The following is a 19,011-nucleotide window of genomic DNA, read 5'->3' as shown; positions in this document are numbered from 1 at the left end:
TTTTAATTGTTCAAAAGCTTCATCATTTGTGGCCCAGGTGGATTCATACTATCTCAGACTCGCTTAGAGCTGCTGAATTGTATTGCATGTGCTGCAGACTTGGACTTGCACACCTAACACTAAGTGAGTTGAAGGTGAGGCTAAAGGCCTTTTTCCTGGATGACATTTTGACATGTCATTATAGGAGGAAATGCACCAGACGGTGAAGACTGAATTCCATTTAGATACTTCAGTTTCAGGGTTCTGATTATATTGATGCCAGCTTATTGTCAGACTGCCACGACTGGTTACATGGGTTACAACAGGTTGCTTTTTGCCATTAAGTGATATTTGCTGAATTTGTTGGCAGCATGAATTTTCCTATAGAATTGCAATGTTAAAAGAATAGATGGATAATGTTACAAACACTGCAAGAAATGTATTTATTTGCCATAAATGACGTGTTTGTGAGAGCCTATTATCAAGTGTTGCTACTTAACACCAGGTGGTGGCAGTGTTCATCCAGTCAAATTGTCCAGTTGTCCAGTTATCCAGTTGTTAGGATTTTAAACTTTTTTTCTCCCAGTTTACAAAGAATATAGCACAGGTTGTTGTTTATGTTTATTTGTATGCGTAGTGCTAATGAATGTGTTAGTATGTATGAATGCCGGAGGTTTAACAATGCCCCGTGTATGGAGCTGTAATACATTGCCTATAGGCCTTTTTTGGACCCTGAGATTTGTGGTTATTGCGATTGCACTGATAACATACTGTTTTTTATTCCACAAACACACTGGGGAAGTTCACAGACACTGTCAGATTGTTAGTTTGCTTTGTAATAAGCATGAGAGAGAATTGATTAATTTCAACCAGTATCCATCTTACTGAATAGCATGCATTCTCCCAATGTTCTTGTATGCAAATCACTCTGTCTATAACCTAACAAAATTCTGAAACCTATATGGATTCCTCTCAGCACCTACTCACTTATGTACTTTTCTGGATTCTCTCTTTAGGATTTTGCTTCCTCTCTTGGGGAATTTCTTTGCATCTCTCTCTCTCTCTCTCGTGTGTGTGTGTGTGCGTGTGTGTGTATGAGACGGAGAGAGAGAGAGAACTAGAGTGAAAATATACATGTTTAAGTGGAGAAACAGAAATTTCCCACATTATGCTTTCCCTCACTGTCTCCATCTCTTCATCCTTTAATACCCGAGGCTCTGACCTTGACTTTCACTCTTTAACTCTGAGAAACCCATGTTTAAGTACAGTATTTAAGGCTTTCTTTTTCTTTCTTTCTTTCTTTCTTTCTTTCTTTCTTTCTTTCTTTCTTTCTTTCTTTCTTTCTTTCAATTTTTCATTAATAGTCCAGTCCTCAGAGAGACGTCCTGTCTGCACACAGGCCACCATTACAGATGAAGAGGCAAAGTGATTTCCATGTAAATGGTGTCAGAATGTCATTTTCAAGTGAAGCTGCTGAGAAAATGAATTCCTGAAGACGAAAGAGATTACCAAGGGGCAATGACACCTGGATTGCATTCTCACAGATTCCCCATGCAGTTCTTGTATAATGGTCCATCCATAAAAATAGATTTGTTTGGCTTCTAGACTGTGTAGATGCTGAAGTGTCAGTCAGCCCAACCAAAGACAGGAAAGGGAAAGGGGGGGCGGTAATATTATCATCCTTTGATATGTGCAAATCGCAAATAAATGAGGGAGCATCTTACTGAAGGAATTTGTTTCCTCTCGATTGTGTAAGTCAAGGTGATGGTGGAGATGTAATGAATCTGTGATGGTACGAGGTGTCCAGGATAAATACATTGTAGACCTCTTGACTGGCCATTAGTCCATGTGACACATTTATCACCATAGAGGTAAAGAAACAAACATTATGACCACAAGCAATAATGGAACATAGGACTAAAGGCCAACAGGTTGACCTCAACCCAAAACCACTTTGCTTTTTCTTTCTCACCAGAGATAAAGCACATGAGGACAATGCCAATGCCACAACAACATCACAGATGTTAGTACATACATCCCACTGCTGCTATTCAAAAATGAAACACATTTGAGGTTCTATAGGTGGATTACCCGAAACTAAAACACTTCGGGCACTATTATTATGATTACATATTAATGAGCTGAGCTGTAGTAGTATTGTCAGTGGGACTGAAATTATTTTTGCATCCCTGGGTAATGAACATATTAGGACATAATAATCAAAAATAACAAAGGCCCATTCACAAGGCCAAACACAACATATAACATATACCGCCCCCTACTGACACACCACAATGTACAAATGTGCACAGAGACTGATCTCCATGACACAACTTTATACACTGGTTAACAAGTACAAATCACACATTCTCTTTCATACAACCTCATACATTACAAATTGTGCAGACTCATGACCCTGGAATCATATTGCACTTAATTTTAGTTTAGATTAGATAATAGGAAAAAGTGAGCTCTGGGGGTATCTCAATCACTACCGTTTATTATGATATTCAGGCTCTTAAAAAGTAATGGGTGATAGAATAGATTGATTTAGATCTGTAATAGCCATTTCCTTCATGGAATACATACATTTGATCCTGCAAATGTAAAAAGAATGCTACTGAATACTACTTTTTGCAATGTTTGGCCTCATCCAGAGTTTACTGATCAAATCTATCACTCATGGGGCATAGTATTGTGGAATATTATTGCTGTGACTATGGAAGTGGGTTTCTGAGCATAAAGTTGAGATGGTTAGAGCAGGAATGACATAAAAATATAATGTTGAAGCTAGAATTCTACGTCAAACTACTGTGTTTCAGTAAATTAATAGGAACACACATACTAGATAGTGAGGATGACTGTTGTTTCCTTCACAACCAAGAACCAATACAAATTACATTTTCTCTTATTATTGGCTGCAGCCTACTGTTTTGTGTCTCACCTTAGATTCAAACCACAATTGACTTCTTGGTCATTCTGTCCAGTTAAGCGACATTCTTGCCAGAGAAGGCCATACTTTCCTATTGAGATGATTATCTGTCCAATGTCACAGTCACAAGTCTGCTCCCGTCAGCATGATAGATGACCACGATATTGACTTGAGGTTAATTCAAAACCGCGCTCCTGAGTTAGATGAAGGATCTCGATAAGAGTCCCGCTGATAAGCCTGCAGTTGAAAAGAAAATTGTTTTGGGTCACATGCCCTGATGCCCCTCCATTGCAGCAACAGACTCCTCATATTTACCCATCATTTTTTTCACAGCACAGACAAATGATAGGTAATCATGCCCAAAAGACAAACAGCTAAGAGTTAAGCTTCACAAATTCATAAATGCTCTTAACCTTTCTGATACGTATTTGGCTCTATTATATATTGCACAGATCTGTTAACCCAACATAGATGGATCATCTAACAAACTGAATACAGGACGAGTTATAAAAGAGGCTTCTTGTACTCTTTTATCTTTGTGCTAACAGTGTTGAAATTATAATGTGTGCTGTTTGGATCCACTGAATGTTACATGAATATGTCGACAAAGCACCTGTGTATTGGCCTAATTTGTGTAATCCATTGAGCCCCTCACACTGCTGTATATGGTAGATTGAATTGAATAAATAGCTGCTGAGCAATGTCGCGGATCAATTCTCCTTTTGTAACACGCATCATTACACAGAGGAAGACACAGTCATCAGTCATTGTGGACATTGTTTTCAATTAAAAAAAATCTATTTATCGTTAAACAAAAACTGTTCCATGTGAGCAGAGGTGAACTACCTATGAATATTTCAGAGAGGAGTGTAGAGTGGGAGACAGTAGAAATAGACACAGCTCCACAGACATGCAAATTAGCTGGACTCAAACCTGTGGACTGCTGTAAATGTATTTGTCTTTGCTATCTCTATGATGTATGGGTGTTTTCTCGCTCCACTGTATATAACTGAATAGGAATGAGCAGGAGGCAAAAATAAATGGGCAAAAAGCCATTTCAGTTTCACTCAGTGACAGAGAAGCAGGCTGATTTTGCTGCAGGTAAACGTAGACCCTGTGGGATACCTTTCTGCAGATTGTGAACCACTACACAGGGATATTTCCCTATATTGCAACAAATGCACAGTGTTGCATAGCTACAGCTATAATGCATATGGAAAACCGTCAAAAAAAATACTGTATATAAAATATGTATACATGTTGTGTATAGCTCTGCAATGCAATGTTGATCAATGTTGTAGATTACATTAAACCCTGGTTGATGAAAGCATTTGTTATAATCTTCAACATATAGACCACGTTGTCCCCAGTGACTAAAAAAGGACAAACTGAATTTCTAATGTCCTTCAGTGTGTGAGTTGTCAGGCTTAATCTGTAAGAGTAAATTGTCTGAGTACAGCCTTAGGACCCTGAGGATATTGGACCTAGGTTGCTGCAGAGGTAGGTTTGTGATTTGTATGCACCCCATCTGATAGCGTCTCCTGGATCACAGATGGATTATTTAGGCTTTTCCTTCGGCATAGGCTCCTTCTTTTGATTTTTTTTCTTTACTTAGATTTTTTTTTTTTTTACAGGTCTACAACGCATCCTCTTTTTTTTTTCTTTTTGTTTCTGATCTCATTGTTGGGTGCTTGGATGCCTAAAACACACACCAGCAGAGATTTGTCTTTACCAGAGAAAATGGGACAATAATACTGGATGAATAACCTAGAGAGGTAAGTTGTAAAGTTATGCTCATTCATATTAGTGAGGTATGCATAGCAATTTTACTGTAGTGAATTGCACATGTTTTTGCTGTGGCTGAGGAAGAACTGAATCTCTTCCCTGCTTATTGATTCACACAGGAGCCGATGCTGTCCACGTGCTGTGGTGCTGAAAGTTATTTGTGGCTAATACAAATGTATTTTAATGACTGCATGCTGCCAGACAGGCAATGGTTTCAGAGTATACCTCCAATTATTTAACATAACCCACATATTTTCTGACTTTGTGACTTTTAAAGTCACATCTACATTCATAGCCTATATATTCATAAAATAATGTTTTGCAGTGTAAATAGTGAAATAGCTAAATTATGACTCAGTTTTACCGTAAAGATATCTGTTATTAATTTGAATTTAGAGGAACAAAGTATGGTGACAGGCATACCAAATTTATGTACTGGCCATATAAACAATTTGCATTTCTACAAATTCAATATCTTCGGGTTTTTCTCCCTCAGTGGTCTCTTTTTGTCTGGTCTCTGGTTTTGAAAATCCCTCAGTGGTTTTGAAAACCCTGAAGGGATTAAGCTATGGATGTACTTTAATAACAGTCAGTCTAAAATTACATTCAAATAGATACAAACTCATATTTTACAGGATTAGTTAATCTTGTCAATTTAGTTTGTTTGGCATTCCTCTAAAATTCAAAAACATTTATTCTAAATATGACATTGCCCTTGACTTATGTGTCTGGGCAAATGAAGGTAAGGTGTGATGTTTGCTTCTCAGTAAGCAGTGAGAAAGTGTGATGAATATCCTGTAGTACTGTACTGTGGATGAATGCACTTGTCAATTTGAGTTTGGATTTATTTGCTATGAAATCCTTTAATCTGTAAATGCCTTGAAGTGAGCCTGAGTTGTTTATCAAGGACAAAATTATGGTCTGCTGCAGACGGTCATTAATATCTTCCTTTCCTCTTAACATACAAAATTTCATCTTTATCTAAAATGTATTTTGCCAAGCATGTTCATTAACTGCAGATAGAAAACCAAGTCTGGCTAAGAGCATGTTTGGTTGTCGAACTTTTGATGCTGATTTATGGGGGTCATTCATCCTCTTGGGCCAAAGGTCACTAGTCTTTGTGGCTGGTCCATCATTTACTATCAAGCTACTTTTTCCTCCTCCACAGTGCCTACACAACAGACGATGACTTGTCACCCGTGAGCCCTGACAGAGCTCCAGACATTGCCTCTCATACTTTTAATATCCTTTGTCTTGCTCTGATAGCTCCCTTAATACATTATGGTGGCAGTGATGAAAGCCGGTATTTGTCTCCCCTTCCATTTCCCCAAAAGACATAGCCATATGTCAGCGATAACTGCCAGGTGGTGATAAGAACTCTTCAGTCTTACGTGAGGGGATGGCGAGCTTGTATAATATTCAAGTATGTCTCTTTACTTGATTGGCAGTAAGTTATGCAGGCTGTATCAGTGTCTGTCTGTCTGAGCAGCAAAAGCCTCTTTCTCCTCATACCTCCCACTGAGGGCCTTGATTTAGACTTGAGTCCTTGTGCAGAAAATAGTCAGTGAATCATACTTCCTGGATCTACCCCCTGCTTTCATTCAGCATCCAGTGGGGTTGCACTACAGAGCCACTGATTAATCATCAGACTCTAACATGCATATAGATGTAGGATATACAGATTTTAATATGTTTGACATTATCACATAGCCAGTACAATATTAAATTTACAGTGCTTGGACATGAAATAGATGTGGTACATTAAGCATATAAAAATCCATAAGGAATATTATTCCTGCGAATGCTACAGGTGCATTGAAATATGCCTTTTACGTGTTATTTGTGGACAAAGTAAATATATGCATTAACTTTAATCATCCATTCTGTACCTTTTGACATGGTTCACTTAGTATAAAGTATTGCATTGCGTGTGTTTGTCTCTATGAGTACAGAGGATTGCACTTAGGAGGGAGAAAAATGAGGTGGAGAGATGGTGAAAGCCATTTCTGTTCATGCTCCGGTGCTTTCTACAGTATGTGATCTGTCTGCTGTGGTATAGGGAGAGTTCCTGTTCTGGCTTATTGACAGTATGTTAGATGGTATGCTGTGATTATTCCCCAGTAGACACAAGTAGGAAGGGGAAATCAGCAGTCCTGTCTCCTTTGATCTGCAGACTTCCCCATTAGCCCAGAGCCTGTGCAACTGAGTCTAACAGATATTTTACTGTCATTCTTTCTGTAAAGGCAATTCTGAGTGGCTGTGGAAATGCACTCATCTGTACATGTGTGTACAGTTAGACAGCATCTACATCAGACAGTATGATGAAACGCAGTGGGTGGTTGCAGGTTATTTTCATTCAGACAGAGTTTAATGGAAATGTTCTATTCAGTGAACTTACCTCACACAACAAACCATACTGTACTGCACTATGACTACGTGTTCTTCCATCCTTCTTATCTATCATATGATTTTCTTTGTCTTTACTACCTTTCTTACTGCTCTTTTCATTTCAGGTTATAGTTTTCCTAGTGTGAAAGTAACACTCAGTTTTTCTCCCACTGGCATATTTTCAAATTACATGTTAGATTTATTATGTTTTTTTTTCCTTTTTGCCTCTGTACCACAGTCTATGCTCTGTACCAATTTTCTGCCACTCTCCTACCTACCTGTATTCCACACAAGACATGCTAGATAAAAACTAGGCAATGCAATGTTATTATTACCACCCACATTTAATATTCAGCACTCGACAGAATGCAATTTTCCTCACTCATTACGTTAGTAATATATCCATATGAGAGTTTTGTAACAGCAGATTTCAATATGAATGTTATTGAACATTATATCACTGTATGATATTATTGCTTGAGGTTTTCATAGCTTTTGAAGCATCAGCATCTTAACTAGATAAAACACTGTAAAGGCTGATGTGGAAGTTATTTCCATCACCAATCACAACAAGATAGAATTGTTTTCACTATTATTGTTGTTGTATCATTAACAAATGCCAAATACCAAAGCCTGCTCTGGGTTACAAGGTCCACACGAAATTGATATAATGCAGATCCACAAATACAAACGTCAAGTACAAGAATCTAACGTTAATAGCTTTGTTTGGCTGTTACTGGTAGAGTGGTGCTATGAGCTAAATGCTAATCAGGTTGCCACGTTTACCATTACAATTTAGTTAGTTTAGCATAGCATGCTAACATTTATGAAAAAAAAGTCAACGTTTCTCTCCAGACAGGTTTTCAACGATGTAAAATACTCTGGTAATTACTATTTGTGTGTTTTGTTTTGCATAGTTTCCGACCCCCGAAAAGGGAAATAAATCTATTACCGCTGCAGGGAGCACTAAAGTCCTGCTGGTCATGCTAACTTCCGGATTGAGAGTTCACACTTACGTCCACCACCGCTGTTTACGTCAGCTTGACAGGTGAAACAGCGGCAGGTATGGTAGGACATGTGGTAGGAGACATCGCACCAACATGTTGAGATTTGGTCAAACCGAGACTCTGGACTTTTTAAGGAGTTTGTTCTGCAGCTGCAAGATGTAGCACAATACATCCATGATCAGAACAGTAAGTGTAGTTAGTTACCGGTATGTGTTTGTTAGCTTGTAGCATTAGCTGTTGCAGTGTTTTTTATTTGTTTTTATTAGCTGTGGCAGTGTATTGCTTACACAGACTCTGCAATGACGAGGTTTCATTCAGTGACGAAAAACTCGGGTATGTTTGAGCCTCGCTCAGTCAGACACAGACCTTATGACCAAAACAGACGATTGATTGGCAGACTTATCAGAGTGGTTACCACTGTTAGCAACTTTTCTTTTCTGTCGTTTTTTTCTTTCTTTCTTTCTTTTCTTTTTTTAAAAAAGTGTTTTAGCTAGTGACTGTGAGTGGTAGTAGTTGTGCTAATGCAAACTCTCACTCCTTCTTTGAGGGTGATATGAATAGTACCAATTCATAGTAATCAATCCAGTTGTAAGACTTGTCACACTGAGAGCCATCCAATATTGACAAGTTTGTTTAAAAAGTAAAGTTGACCTTCTATTAGTGATGCTTGTTTATAATAATGTCTGCTTTAAATTACGTTACTTACAGTAGGCTATCTGCATCCAAAAAGACAGTTTAAGATTTTCATATTATGTCACGACTTCTTCCATTGTAGAATTATGGAGGTCACTGTGCTCTTGGTAAACTTCAATAATGCTGAACTTGTTATAGCCTCCCCCAGATTTCATCATCACAGTTATCAACACAGTTCTGCAGGTATAGTTGCTTGGACCTTGTGGCTTGGGTTTTGCTTTGATATTGTCAGCTGTGCGAGACAGGTGTGTGCCTTTCCAAATCATGTCCACTCTGCTGAGTTAACCACAGACAGATGGGCTCAGAAGGTTTAGAATCGTATCACAAGTGATCGAGAGAAATTAGTGGAACCTCAGCTGAATTTCAAGTTTCATGGCAAATACTTGTATACTTCTCTATTTTTTTCCTTTTTAATACAAAAGCTCTGAAATTCAAAGTTTTCACTTTTTTTTCTGCAACAACCTGACAGGACCTGAACATGTTGCAAATTAAACAGGCAATGTCATCTGTGAACCTGGATATTTCCTGCTTTTTTTTTTTTTTCAAAGCTCTGTTATGAAATTTAACCCACTCGACTGGTGCGAAAATGACAAAACTTTAAATCTGTGCTAAGTCATCCCATTTTGCATACAGAAAAGGCCCCAAAGTGTCCACTGTCTTTGTTCTTACTGCGTTCAACTGCATTTTCTTTTTGCACAAGTTTTGGCCTATTTACAATATTGGCTGTTGGTGTGCATTTCTCAGAACAATTAAAGTGGCGCTTCGAGTCAGTGGCCACAGGGTGCCAAGCGTCCCAGGAATCTGGCTGTCCATCAGACAGCTAGGATGAGTTGCAAAGCTGTTTGTACCACAGATGGCTGATCAGTAGAACTCCTATTTCTCTCGTTTGGCACTGTCACCGTATCTCATCACCATTCCCACTTGAGAGTAAGAGGGTTTTTTTTGTGTGTGTGAGGGTGTGTGTGTGTGTGTGTGTGTGTGCGCGTGCGTGTTTATTTATTTAGGGGCTTAGGTTGGGATGTGCAGCAGGTAAATGTGATCATGTTTGCATGGTGTTTGACTTGGATTATGTATGAGCACATGAAATTTTGATGGCACACTTGAACACAGCCTACATACACAGTTTTGCATTGAGCACATAGAGAACATGTTTCAGATGTACTGTAGAAACTCACCCGTGTACTGGAATACGGCAGGAGAGGCAACACTGAGGCAATAGTAATCAGCATTCGCTCCCTATGTGTGGATTGGATCAGACTGAAACAAACAGACTCAGAGTTTGGCAGCATGCTGGATGGGTTTCAGAGGAAAGTCCATCTGTCTGCCTCTCCTCTTTCTAGTGGAATTTCACACAGGAGCATGGGTGTGCATAATCGCCAACAGGGTAGAGAGAGTTTGTTTTGTGGTCATAACACTGTGGAATGTCTGTGTAATGAAACAATAATTATAAGATACATGGACTGGAAAACAGAATAACATTTACAACAAGGGCTTGAGTGGGATTTTGACAATAATAATGTCAATCAAAATTGTTTCTTCTTCTTTTTTCCTCAGAAGTCTCATCAAAACAATAGCATGATGTCAAAAAAAAGAAATCTGATCTCTTTATTCATGCAGCATGTCTCAAGTTCCACTCACATGTGTATTCTAATATTTTATCTCATCTGTCTCCCTCTCCCAGGTTTATTAAGGCCTTTGTAAGGCTCTGTGAGCCATCAGGAACCATGAGGGCTGTGCAATCATCCACCACATTCCTTCTCATCAGCCTGCTTTATGTCAGGCAGCTGCAGCAGGGCCATGCCCTGGACATTTCATCAGGTGAGAACCTCTTGTGTGGATGAGAGAGGGGTGAGGAAAAGAAGAAACCTGAGCATGCAACTTCAGCTCTTTGTGGATGCAACAATGCTGTCCTCTTGTGGTTAAGAAGTGTAGAGCACAGAATCTAAATTAATCCTAAATCCTTTAATCATCTTTCAGTTTCACAGGGGAGTGATGGTGTAGTTGTACATTATGTAATATGCATTACTGCAGACTTCACAAGATGTTTTTTGAGTGTGCAAACATTTTTCACTGTAACCAACTCAATGGACTTTGACTATGATTTTCATTATCAAAATCTCAAGCTGCCTTTTGCTTTCAGCAGCACAGAGTTTTCACACCTGCCAACATGTATTTCGAATAACAAAAGACTGTAGTGCTACAATAATGTCACAATACAATGACACAGAGCAAATGGGCAACATAGAAGGTTCTCAGAGACAGAAAATTAGTAGTTTTACTTTTACTCAATTTCTGCTTTAATAAGCTCTTTAAATTTGTAGTATACAATAATATTGATCTTATTCGTGTATTTATCTCATTTTAATCATTAGTTCATTCACACCTTAGCCATCTGTACTTTAAGTCCAGGTTGACGCTAAAAGTTGGATTATTTATTGCTGCCTCTTTAATTTACGGTATGTTCAAGGGATATGATGAGGTGGTGGCACCCTCTGGTGGTAGACTTGAGCTATGTCCATGGATGGAAGTCTCATCACAGCCAAACATCCTGTCAGTGTTTAACAGTGAAATACTGGACAGCAGTGATTCTTTCTGTATGCTCTGTTATTCAGTTTATGAATAATAATAGGACATAATATTTCAGATTGTGGGAGTTATATAAATATACATACATGAGAATTAAAAGTCTGGTTGCACAACTGAATTTCAATTAGTACTCTGCAGCTTCCAAAGTCTGTGGCATTACGTTTAGTTTCTGCCTACACAAAAGAGATCACATTCCTCCAGTGGCTCATGCGTTCACACCTCACCCTTCTGTGACTTCATGATTAAATTTAATTGCATCTCACAGCACTGATGCTCTTATAATGTGCTTCCAGAGCAATATTTATTCATCTGCTAGCAAGGGAAATATCTCATAAATCTATTTAAAAACAACAATAATCTTAAACAAACGTCAACTTGATGAGTCATCATCGGAATTGAATTGAATTAAGTTTTTATTTTTCTTTACAATGCCAAAAGAAGTTCATAAAATGCTTTGTTGACATAAAGGGTAATTATACACTGGGGCAGGATAAAATGTATTCAGGTAATTTGCATAACCACTTATGTCATTGTCACTGCAGCTGCTCTGCAGCATCTTTAGGAATGCTGTATTTCATCCATGTAACCGATCACTGTGGATCCTCAACACACTTAGTGGTTTTGAAAGTATGCTGTAAATTAATGATGATGATGTTATAAATCTGGCAATCCACTTTGCTGCGTATGAAAGTATAGGATGATCACTCCACATGTTGTTTGCTTTTTAACCGTTGGCCCTTGTGCTCATTCATCACTAGTGAGATTTGTTCCCTTCGTTTCCCGTTAACACCAGAACAAAACAAAGGGTGAGGCTGACCAAAAAATAAATAAAATCATAAAATCATAACCCACTTTTGTTTTGTCCATACAAACAGATCCTGATAAACACAGAGATAAACACGAGGTCATCGCCCAGACAACTGCATCTGAGGAAGGGCCTGAGCAAGACAATAGCCTGGGATACAAAGGTACGGTGCATATGCCAATATGTTATTTGTACAAATCTGTTTGATATGGAGCAGCAATGTGCAGCACGGCACACTATGCCTGTGTTACTGTCGTATTTCCTACTAGGAAAGTGTAGCCTATTCTACACTCACACCTTCAAATCAAAAATGCACTTGCATTTACTTAGATTAAAAAATACTGTCATAGTCAAATGAAAGATCTATTTCATCATATCAATTTGTTCTGTTTTTGTCAGGGGTTTTTATCTCATAAAAAGGTCTTCAGAGAAATTTCTTAAGTGAGCCTCAGACGAAGCCTGCAGTCAGTAATGTCCCGCTCCTGGTTGTTCTGTTTCCGTATTTGTCCTTTGAAAGATACAACGTTGAATCCAGTTCCCAGGAGGAAGACTGTGTTTTCCTTTTGCTGACAAAGACTCTAATACCACTTAATGCTAGTTCAGCAGCTGTAGACCTCAAGTGCTGTGTCCAAAGCCAACACACTTCAGTGCCCTCTCCCCCTTTGCTTTGATATTTTATGGTAAGGGCTCTGACACGGGATGTAGTGAGACAGAACAAAGCTAAATGTTTAAGGGCTCTCCTCTCCCTGTTGCCTCTGTGGTTGAAAGATCACAAAATCCAGGTTATAGGATGAACAGTCTCTCTGCCACCTGGAGCAAATTTTAGTTAGTTACTGTAGAGCACAAAAGAGAATTAGAAAATAAAATAATAATAATTTTTGGCCTTTTATGTTTAATGGGCAACATAAAAATGTTTTTCTTTCTGTACTTTTATGGAATCTAAATTGGAGCCTTTTGGCTTATATCCATTGTTGTTCGTGTGGTTGAAAATTTGACTCATGATCTTCCTGTTTCACCTCTCAAGATAAAAAGCCTTCATCTTTATTCATATGTAAAGTCTTTGTGGCCCAGAGGGGGAAAGAAGGCTGACAGTGAGATTGTGAGAAGTTGAAAGGATGTCCGAGTCTTTACGGCTAATAAGACCATCCGGGTGGCTGCCAGTTTGCCAATTTTGGAAGGAGACAGAGAGGAGAAGCGGAGGCATGAGCTGTTGCATCAGCTTTTTCCATTGTGCTGTGCACTGTGAATGTGAAGGCTGACTCTCATTTTGCTTCAACACTTTGTATGACCCTGAGCGACTGCGGTGATGTGCAGTGAGAGGCGCTGACAAATGGGCAACGATATCAACAAGTTGGGAGAAATGACAGACCTGAAGAGCTGTCACGAATAATAGGGAACGACTGAGAGTGGAGAGTCAGCATAGAAAATAAAAAGCCGGGATGGAGGAAATAATGTAGGTAGAGAAGTCGCTAATGGCAGCGATGTGTTCCACACATATCTGTCCATTAATACAGCCACACAGTTCATACAGTGCATTTGCCAGATATTCTGATATTAGGTATAGACAGAATGATTTAAAAGCTGTCAGTACTTTCATGGACAGAACTGTGACTAATGGAGGAGCAGCTGAGGCCAGGTTTGTTGCTCTGTGGAGATTCCAAATTATTTATTCCTTCATAAATATTTTTTGGGGGATTTGGCTTTGTGCTTTTTGGAGATATTCTCTCTCCTGGCTTCGAACCAACTGGAGAACTACCTTGGAGTGAAAGAAATAAAAATAGGCCTGAGTGTTTGGCACCATCTCCTTAAAATCCTTTGCCATTTAATGTGTTGTGTTGCCATGAAGGCGCGTGTGTCTTTGTGTCCGTTTTTCCACCATCTGTTCCTGGAAATTTTGACGCTTTGGATTGTGACCAATTGTGAGATGCACAACAGAAATCACAAACCCTGTATTTAGCTGTGTGCACTGCACTTGTTGTGATACAGAGGCCATGTATGTATATAAAGCAAGAACTTAATGATGAACCCTCTAGCTATCTGCACTTTAGCCCTTCTCTGCTGGTAGCCAGCTTATTCCTATTAATTATGTGAGATTAAACTCAACTGATTTAGCTGTTTTTATTGCATGACCAGGACCATATTGTCCTCGACAATATGTTGCACCACTGCAGCCATTCAGCCTCAGCCAACAGGGCTGCCAGACTCAAACAGTGGGCACAATATTCACTTGGAAGACATAACAAAATGTGAACAAACAGAGACTCCCTAGGGAAAAATACACACAATAGCGAAATGCAGCAAAGACCTAAGGGTAAATAATGAGGGAAATGGCAATACACATGGAACAACTGTACATATATGTCAGTGCCGTTGTCTTGTGGGAATAACAAGAGAGTAGAGGGGATGTGTGCTGTGATGGCTCTCTTTATAGAGCTGACTGCATTCAGCAGGGCCACCAGTTGTCTACAATGGCCAATTACAGGATTTGAGGCAAGAGGGCACAGAGGGACAGTAAGTAAACTATGTTCAGTTCAAATGTAACTTAAAAGACCAGAGGCATCACATGTTTTTGCTGTGGTGTGTGAGCAAGGCAGAGAGTTTGAATTTCTTTGAATATACTAAATTTACTTACTTTGTAATAAAAAAATTAAAAAAAGAAGGATGTGGGAAGGGATTTTCAAGTCCATGCTTTTTATTGAAGAAATTACACATGGATAATATACTTTTTCATTTCGTAGTATATCATTTAGCCCTGGAGCTTATTCTTATATGGCTGTGGGGAGGAGGTGTTTGGAGTTATGTGGAGTAATAGCATACAAATAGAAATGTGAAAGTATCAGTCATGTTAAAAACAAAAATCCTCGAAAACTCTGACCATTTTTAACAGAATTGATTATACTGCTGAAAATGCAGGGGATATAGAGAAAACCAGTTGGATTGAATGAACCTTCATTATATTACAGTAACAATGAGGTTCTGCTGTTACAGCCTTCACCACCAGATTGTACTTCAGCCTTACGGCCAGCAGAGGGAGTGCTGACCTACTCAGACAAAAACAGACATGTCTGAGCTTTGTTCAGTGATAAAGTGGTTTCATCTTTCTCATTTCAGATAGTTCTTATTTTGACTATATTATCGTCGAGGGTATGCAGTTATTACTTCTACATGTTTTATATTAAGACATAATATCTTCGGTTGTTAATTCAATTCTAATATACTTACAATGTTATCTAATTTCCCAGTGGTGTGTTGAGAGGTCACAGGGAGGAAAGCTGATTGATTTTTGTCAAGGAAAGAAGAAGCACAGTGCTGCTGTTGCTGCCCTGTGTGGATAAAGACACATGTTACTGGCTCATTAAGAATACAGCACTTTTTCTGCCTGAGCTGCTCCCTTTAGGTCCCTTAATAAGGACACACTGAAAGTACACCTCCCTCTGTCTTGACTGTCTTGACAGGAGGATAAAAATAGTATAAACCATTTATCAAGGTCATATGATATTCCCTTTCAACCATGCATGGATATACTTTAAAATATTAAATACATTTTTGGTTAGGGAATCTGAATTTCATATAAGCCTCTCCTTACTGTACTGGGTATTGATGGACACCTAAAATAACGTGTTTAATTGGTGCAGCCACCAGGTTTCATGGTGTAGTGCAGGCTGCTGTCATTCATTTAACTGGAGATGGCTTGACTTAGACCTGTGGGGATGGGTTCTGTGACACATGGTCTGCAATATTTAATCTTCTAACTAGACAATAAATCTCTACTGTGCAGAAATGTTGAATGTTTTCTAACATTTATTAGGCTGCTGCAGCCTGGTTGTTCCTTTTACTTTTTCTTTATATGGGACAAGCTCAGTGCAAAAAGCTAGTGGAGCCTCGCGTTGTGAATGTATCCTTATGCGGTTAAATGGTGCCTGACTCGCAGGAATCTCCGCTGCACAGCAGAAAAAGCCTCTGACTGGGTAGGAAAACCAAAGCAGCGCTGAGCGCAGAGACGCACGGCGCCTCATCCAACCAGCGCCAGTCCCACTAAACCGGCGTAAACTACACATTTAAAACCTTTAAAGTGAGTGCAACTGGACGCCGGTGCTCTTTTGGATCCCCGCTCTCACCGTTCTTTCCCTTCAAGTGGAACTAGTCGCGCAGCAGATAACCCATGAATTCCGCGAAGTTATCAGCTTTATTCGGAAGAAGTGAGGAGTTCGACAGGAGTGGGAGAAATCCAAGTGGCGTTGAGTGGATTACTTTGCGAGTAAACGATGCCTCCGACTGATGTGAACTTTGCTTCAAACAGAAATTGTCTCTCCGAGGAGCAGTTCTGAACATTACTGTCTTTTATTGCCGCGGAGTTCAGAAACTCTCCTCCACCCCTGATCCCCATCATCGGCTCTGCAGCAGAAGTTGCGATTTAGATGATTCTAACTGGATTTACACCGTTTCCAGCTGCCCTTGAATGATGCCTGCCTTCTTAACGGCAATTTATTGTCTACTGGCATTTCTACAGATTTCTTCAGGTATGAGTTAATTATTTTCCCCAAACATGTTTTCATGTATTTTGAGGAATGGGAGTTCCTAACGTGCTCTGTACACAGAAAGAGTGGGTTAATGGAAGTAGAAGCAGAGAGAGAGAGAGGGGGAGAGGAGGTGATGAATGTGCTAAGTTTGATCTGTCATGGCACCCTGCAGGTACTCAGGTCACCTTTTCTTGGCGTAGCCAGCAGTATCAGTATGTGGCACCCTGACCCATGCTGCTTACTGGCTGCTTTGCTCAAAGTGACCCATCTATCTGTAATTGCCTCAGCCCAGTGAAACAGCCATTCAGAAGCAGGGCTTATCACAGCAGTGGAAATTAATTGCCACAGTAAGAGTCTGAAAGGAAAAAAGGGAGTGAGGTTTATGTTAGAGCATGTTGTTTTATGCATATGATAAAATCAGCTGCTGTACAGTACATCACTTGAGCTGCAGGTTAATGAGGGACAGTGACTTAGCCTGTTTCTTTTACACAAGATAGATCAGTTAGGGTATGTTATAAGACTCCATTTACAATGGAGTTATTCTGCAAAGTGGAGTCATAACTAGAAAATAAAATTCACACTGAAACCTATCAAGTAACTTCACTTGAGAATGTGTCATCTCCAAAATGCGATCTAGTGTTTTCATAATTATTCACAAGGACAAGGCACATGAATCCACATTTCTGTAAATGTGAAGGTGTTAGCGAATATGCTAGTTTCCAACCGTTCTTGGGTCTATGAATGAATACAAAATAAAAAAAAACAAAATTCATAAAAGGAAAAAAACAAAACAAAAAACACAAGGCCATAAAGAGAGCAATAGGGACAAAAGAATTCCCACGACAGGCAAGATGCATTGTGTGCAGTATGGCGAAAGTGCTGGGACATTTATGTTGAAAAACTAACATTTGATTAATTGTCAGACATGATGCTTATCATGTGAAATCTGAAACAGAGCCACAGAGGTGGCTTTGTGTTATAGCCTACATGTTGTGTAGTAGGTGCTGTATTCCTGTTGGAGGGTCAAAGTTCACGCCAGGGAAATTACCTCAAGCAAAATGTTGACAATTGCAGATGAGGCTGAGTCACATTGTCAGGGAAAAGTTTTTTGTTGTGTTGCTGTCAACAGACTTATGAGATTTCTGGATACTGTTCCTCAGTCTTTTTTTTTTTTTTTTTTTTTACAGTTGATGTTAGCCACATTGTCCTACCCAGTTCATCATCATACTTTGCAGGTGTAACCTTTGAAGGAGCCCCATAATGCATCCTCCTCCGACCATGACTTACAAGACATACTATGTAATGTTATGTAAAGTATAGTGACACTACACCATGTAGGATTTGGTAGCTTCAGCCAAGATAACATAGAATACAGCTATTTGAGAATAAGGTAGTTAAGCCTGGATGATTTTTGAAGGTCTCCACCTCGAGGGAGGAGTTTATTCACTGCCCACAAAAATACATGTGGTTAAACAAAAGGTACAACAGCACACCACATATAGAATAATAATAATAATAATAAATCCCTCAATTATTAAAAACGACATTAAAAAAAAAACACTGTATGGCTTTTGGGTTAAATCTTAAACATATTAGTGTTAAACTAAAACATACAAAATGATATTCTTCCCATAACATTTAACAGTAATCTAAGAAGCTGTCAATCAACACCTGGCTTAGATAGACAAGGAAACCCAAATGTTTTTTTAAGTCCCTCAAATTCCCTTGGTGCCAGTCCTGTTCACTGTGTAAGACAAAGACAGCTGTCAGTAACATTACCAGTGGCCACTGACTGAAAAAAGAACAATATATTTTCAGCCCTCGAGCTTCCATTAGTGTCTGACACTGACTGATGGCTTTATTTAGTGCTGGACTTCTATAGAGAAACATTCTTTTCTACAGAGGGCTGAAATAATTTATCCAATTTGAGAAGATGTGGGTCTAACACGCCCCCTTATTCTTGGATGTGCTACCATTCTTTAAACTTAAGATGTCAGGATAAGGTTTATGTATAACATTTTAGAAACCAAATATAATGTACCATATGCTCCTCCTAGCTTCTCTGAGGAGAAGCGGTACAGTGTTAACATGTGGATGTAATACAGGCTTTTACCGACTCTTTTCTTAAACTTCAGTGGTAACTCAAAAAAGGAAACATAGCGAGTCTTGCCTATCCACATCAAATGCACAAAAATACGAATGACACCAATTTTCCAGTTTGTTGTCTCTACGTTTCCACACTGACAAACTCTGTAACCTCGCGATCCAGGCATTCAGGGAGTTTAAAGGAGGTTTGTGCTTTTGTCATGAATATTG

The 19,011-nt window shown here is 39.1% G+C and overlaps 1 protein-coding gene across 3 annotated transcripts in view; it reads left to right on the top strand.

Moving 5' to 3' along the window:
• The first annotated feature begins 10,468 nt into the window (after window positions 1-10,468).
• The window catches only part of LOC146974351 (roundabout homolog 1-like), a 79,520-nt gene continuing 70,977 nt past the window's right edge, over window positions 10,469-19,011 (top strand). For 2 of the 3 annotated variants that reach the window (XM_085797553.1, XM_085797552.1), the window contains exon 1: window positions 15,699-16,695. In XM_085797553.1, coding sequence (XP_085653679.1) covers window positions 16,635-16,695 — 61 coding nt within the window. In that variant the 5' untranslated portion in view covers window positions 15,699-16,634. Of the gene's footprint in view, window positions 10,603-12,245; window positions 12,339-15,698; window positions 16,696-19,011 lie in introns of those variants that run through there. The other variant, XM_085797551.1, reaches the window with a different exon arrangement.

Source organism: Trachurus japonicus, chromosome 14 (assembly GCF_045865225.1).
Source record: "Trachurus japonicus isolate A0001 chromosome 14, Traja_1.0".
Taxonomy (NCBI): Eukaryota; Metazoa; Chordata; class Actinopteri; order Carangiformes; family Carangidae; genus Trachurus; species Trachurus japonicus.
The sequence above is the reverse complement of the archived record's forward strand: the minus strand, read 5'-3'. Positions and strand labels throughout refer to the sequence as shown.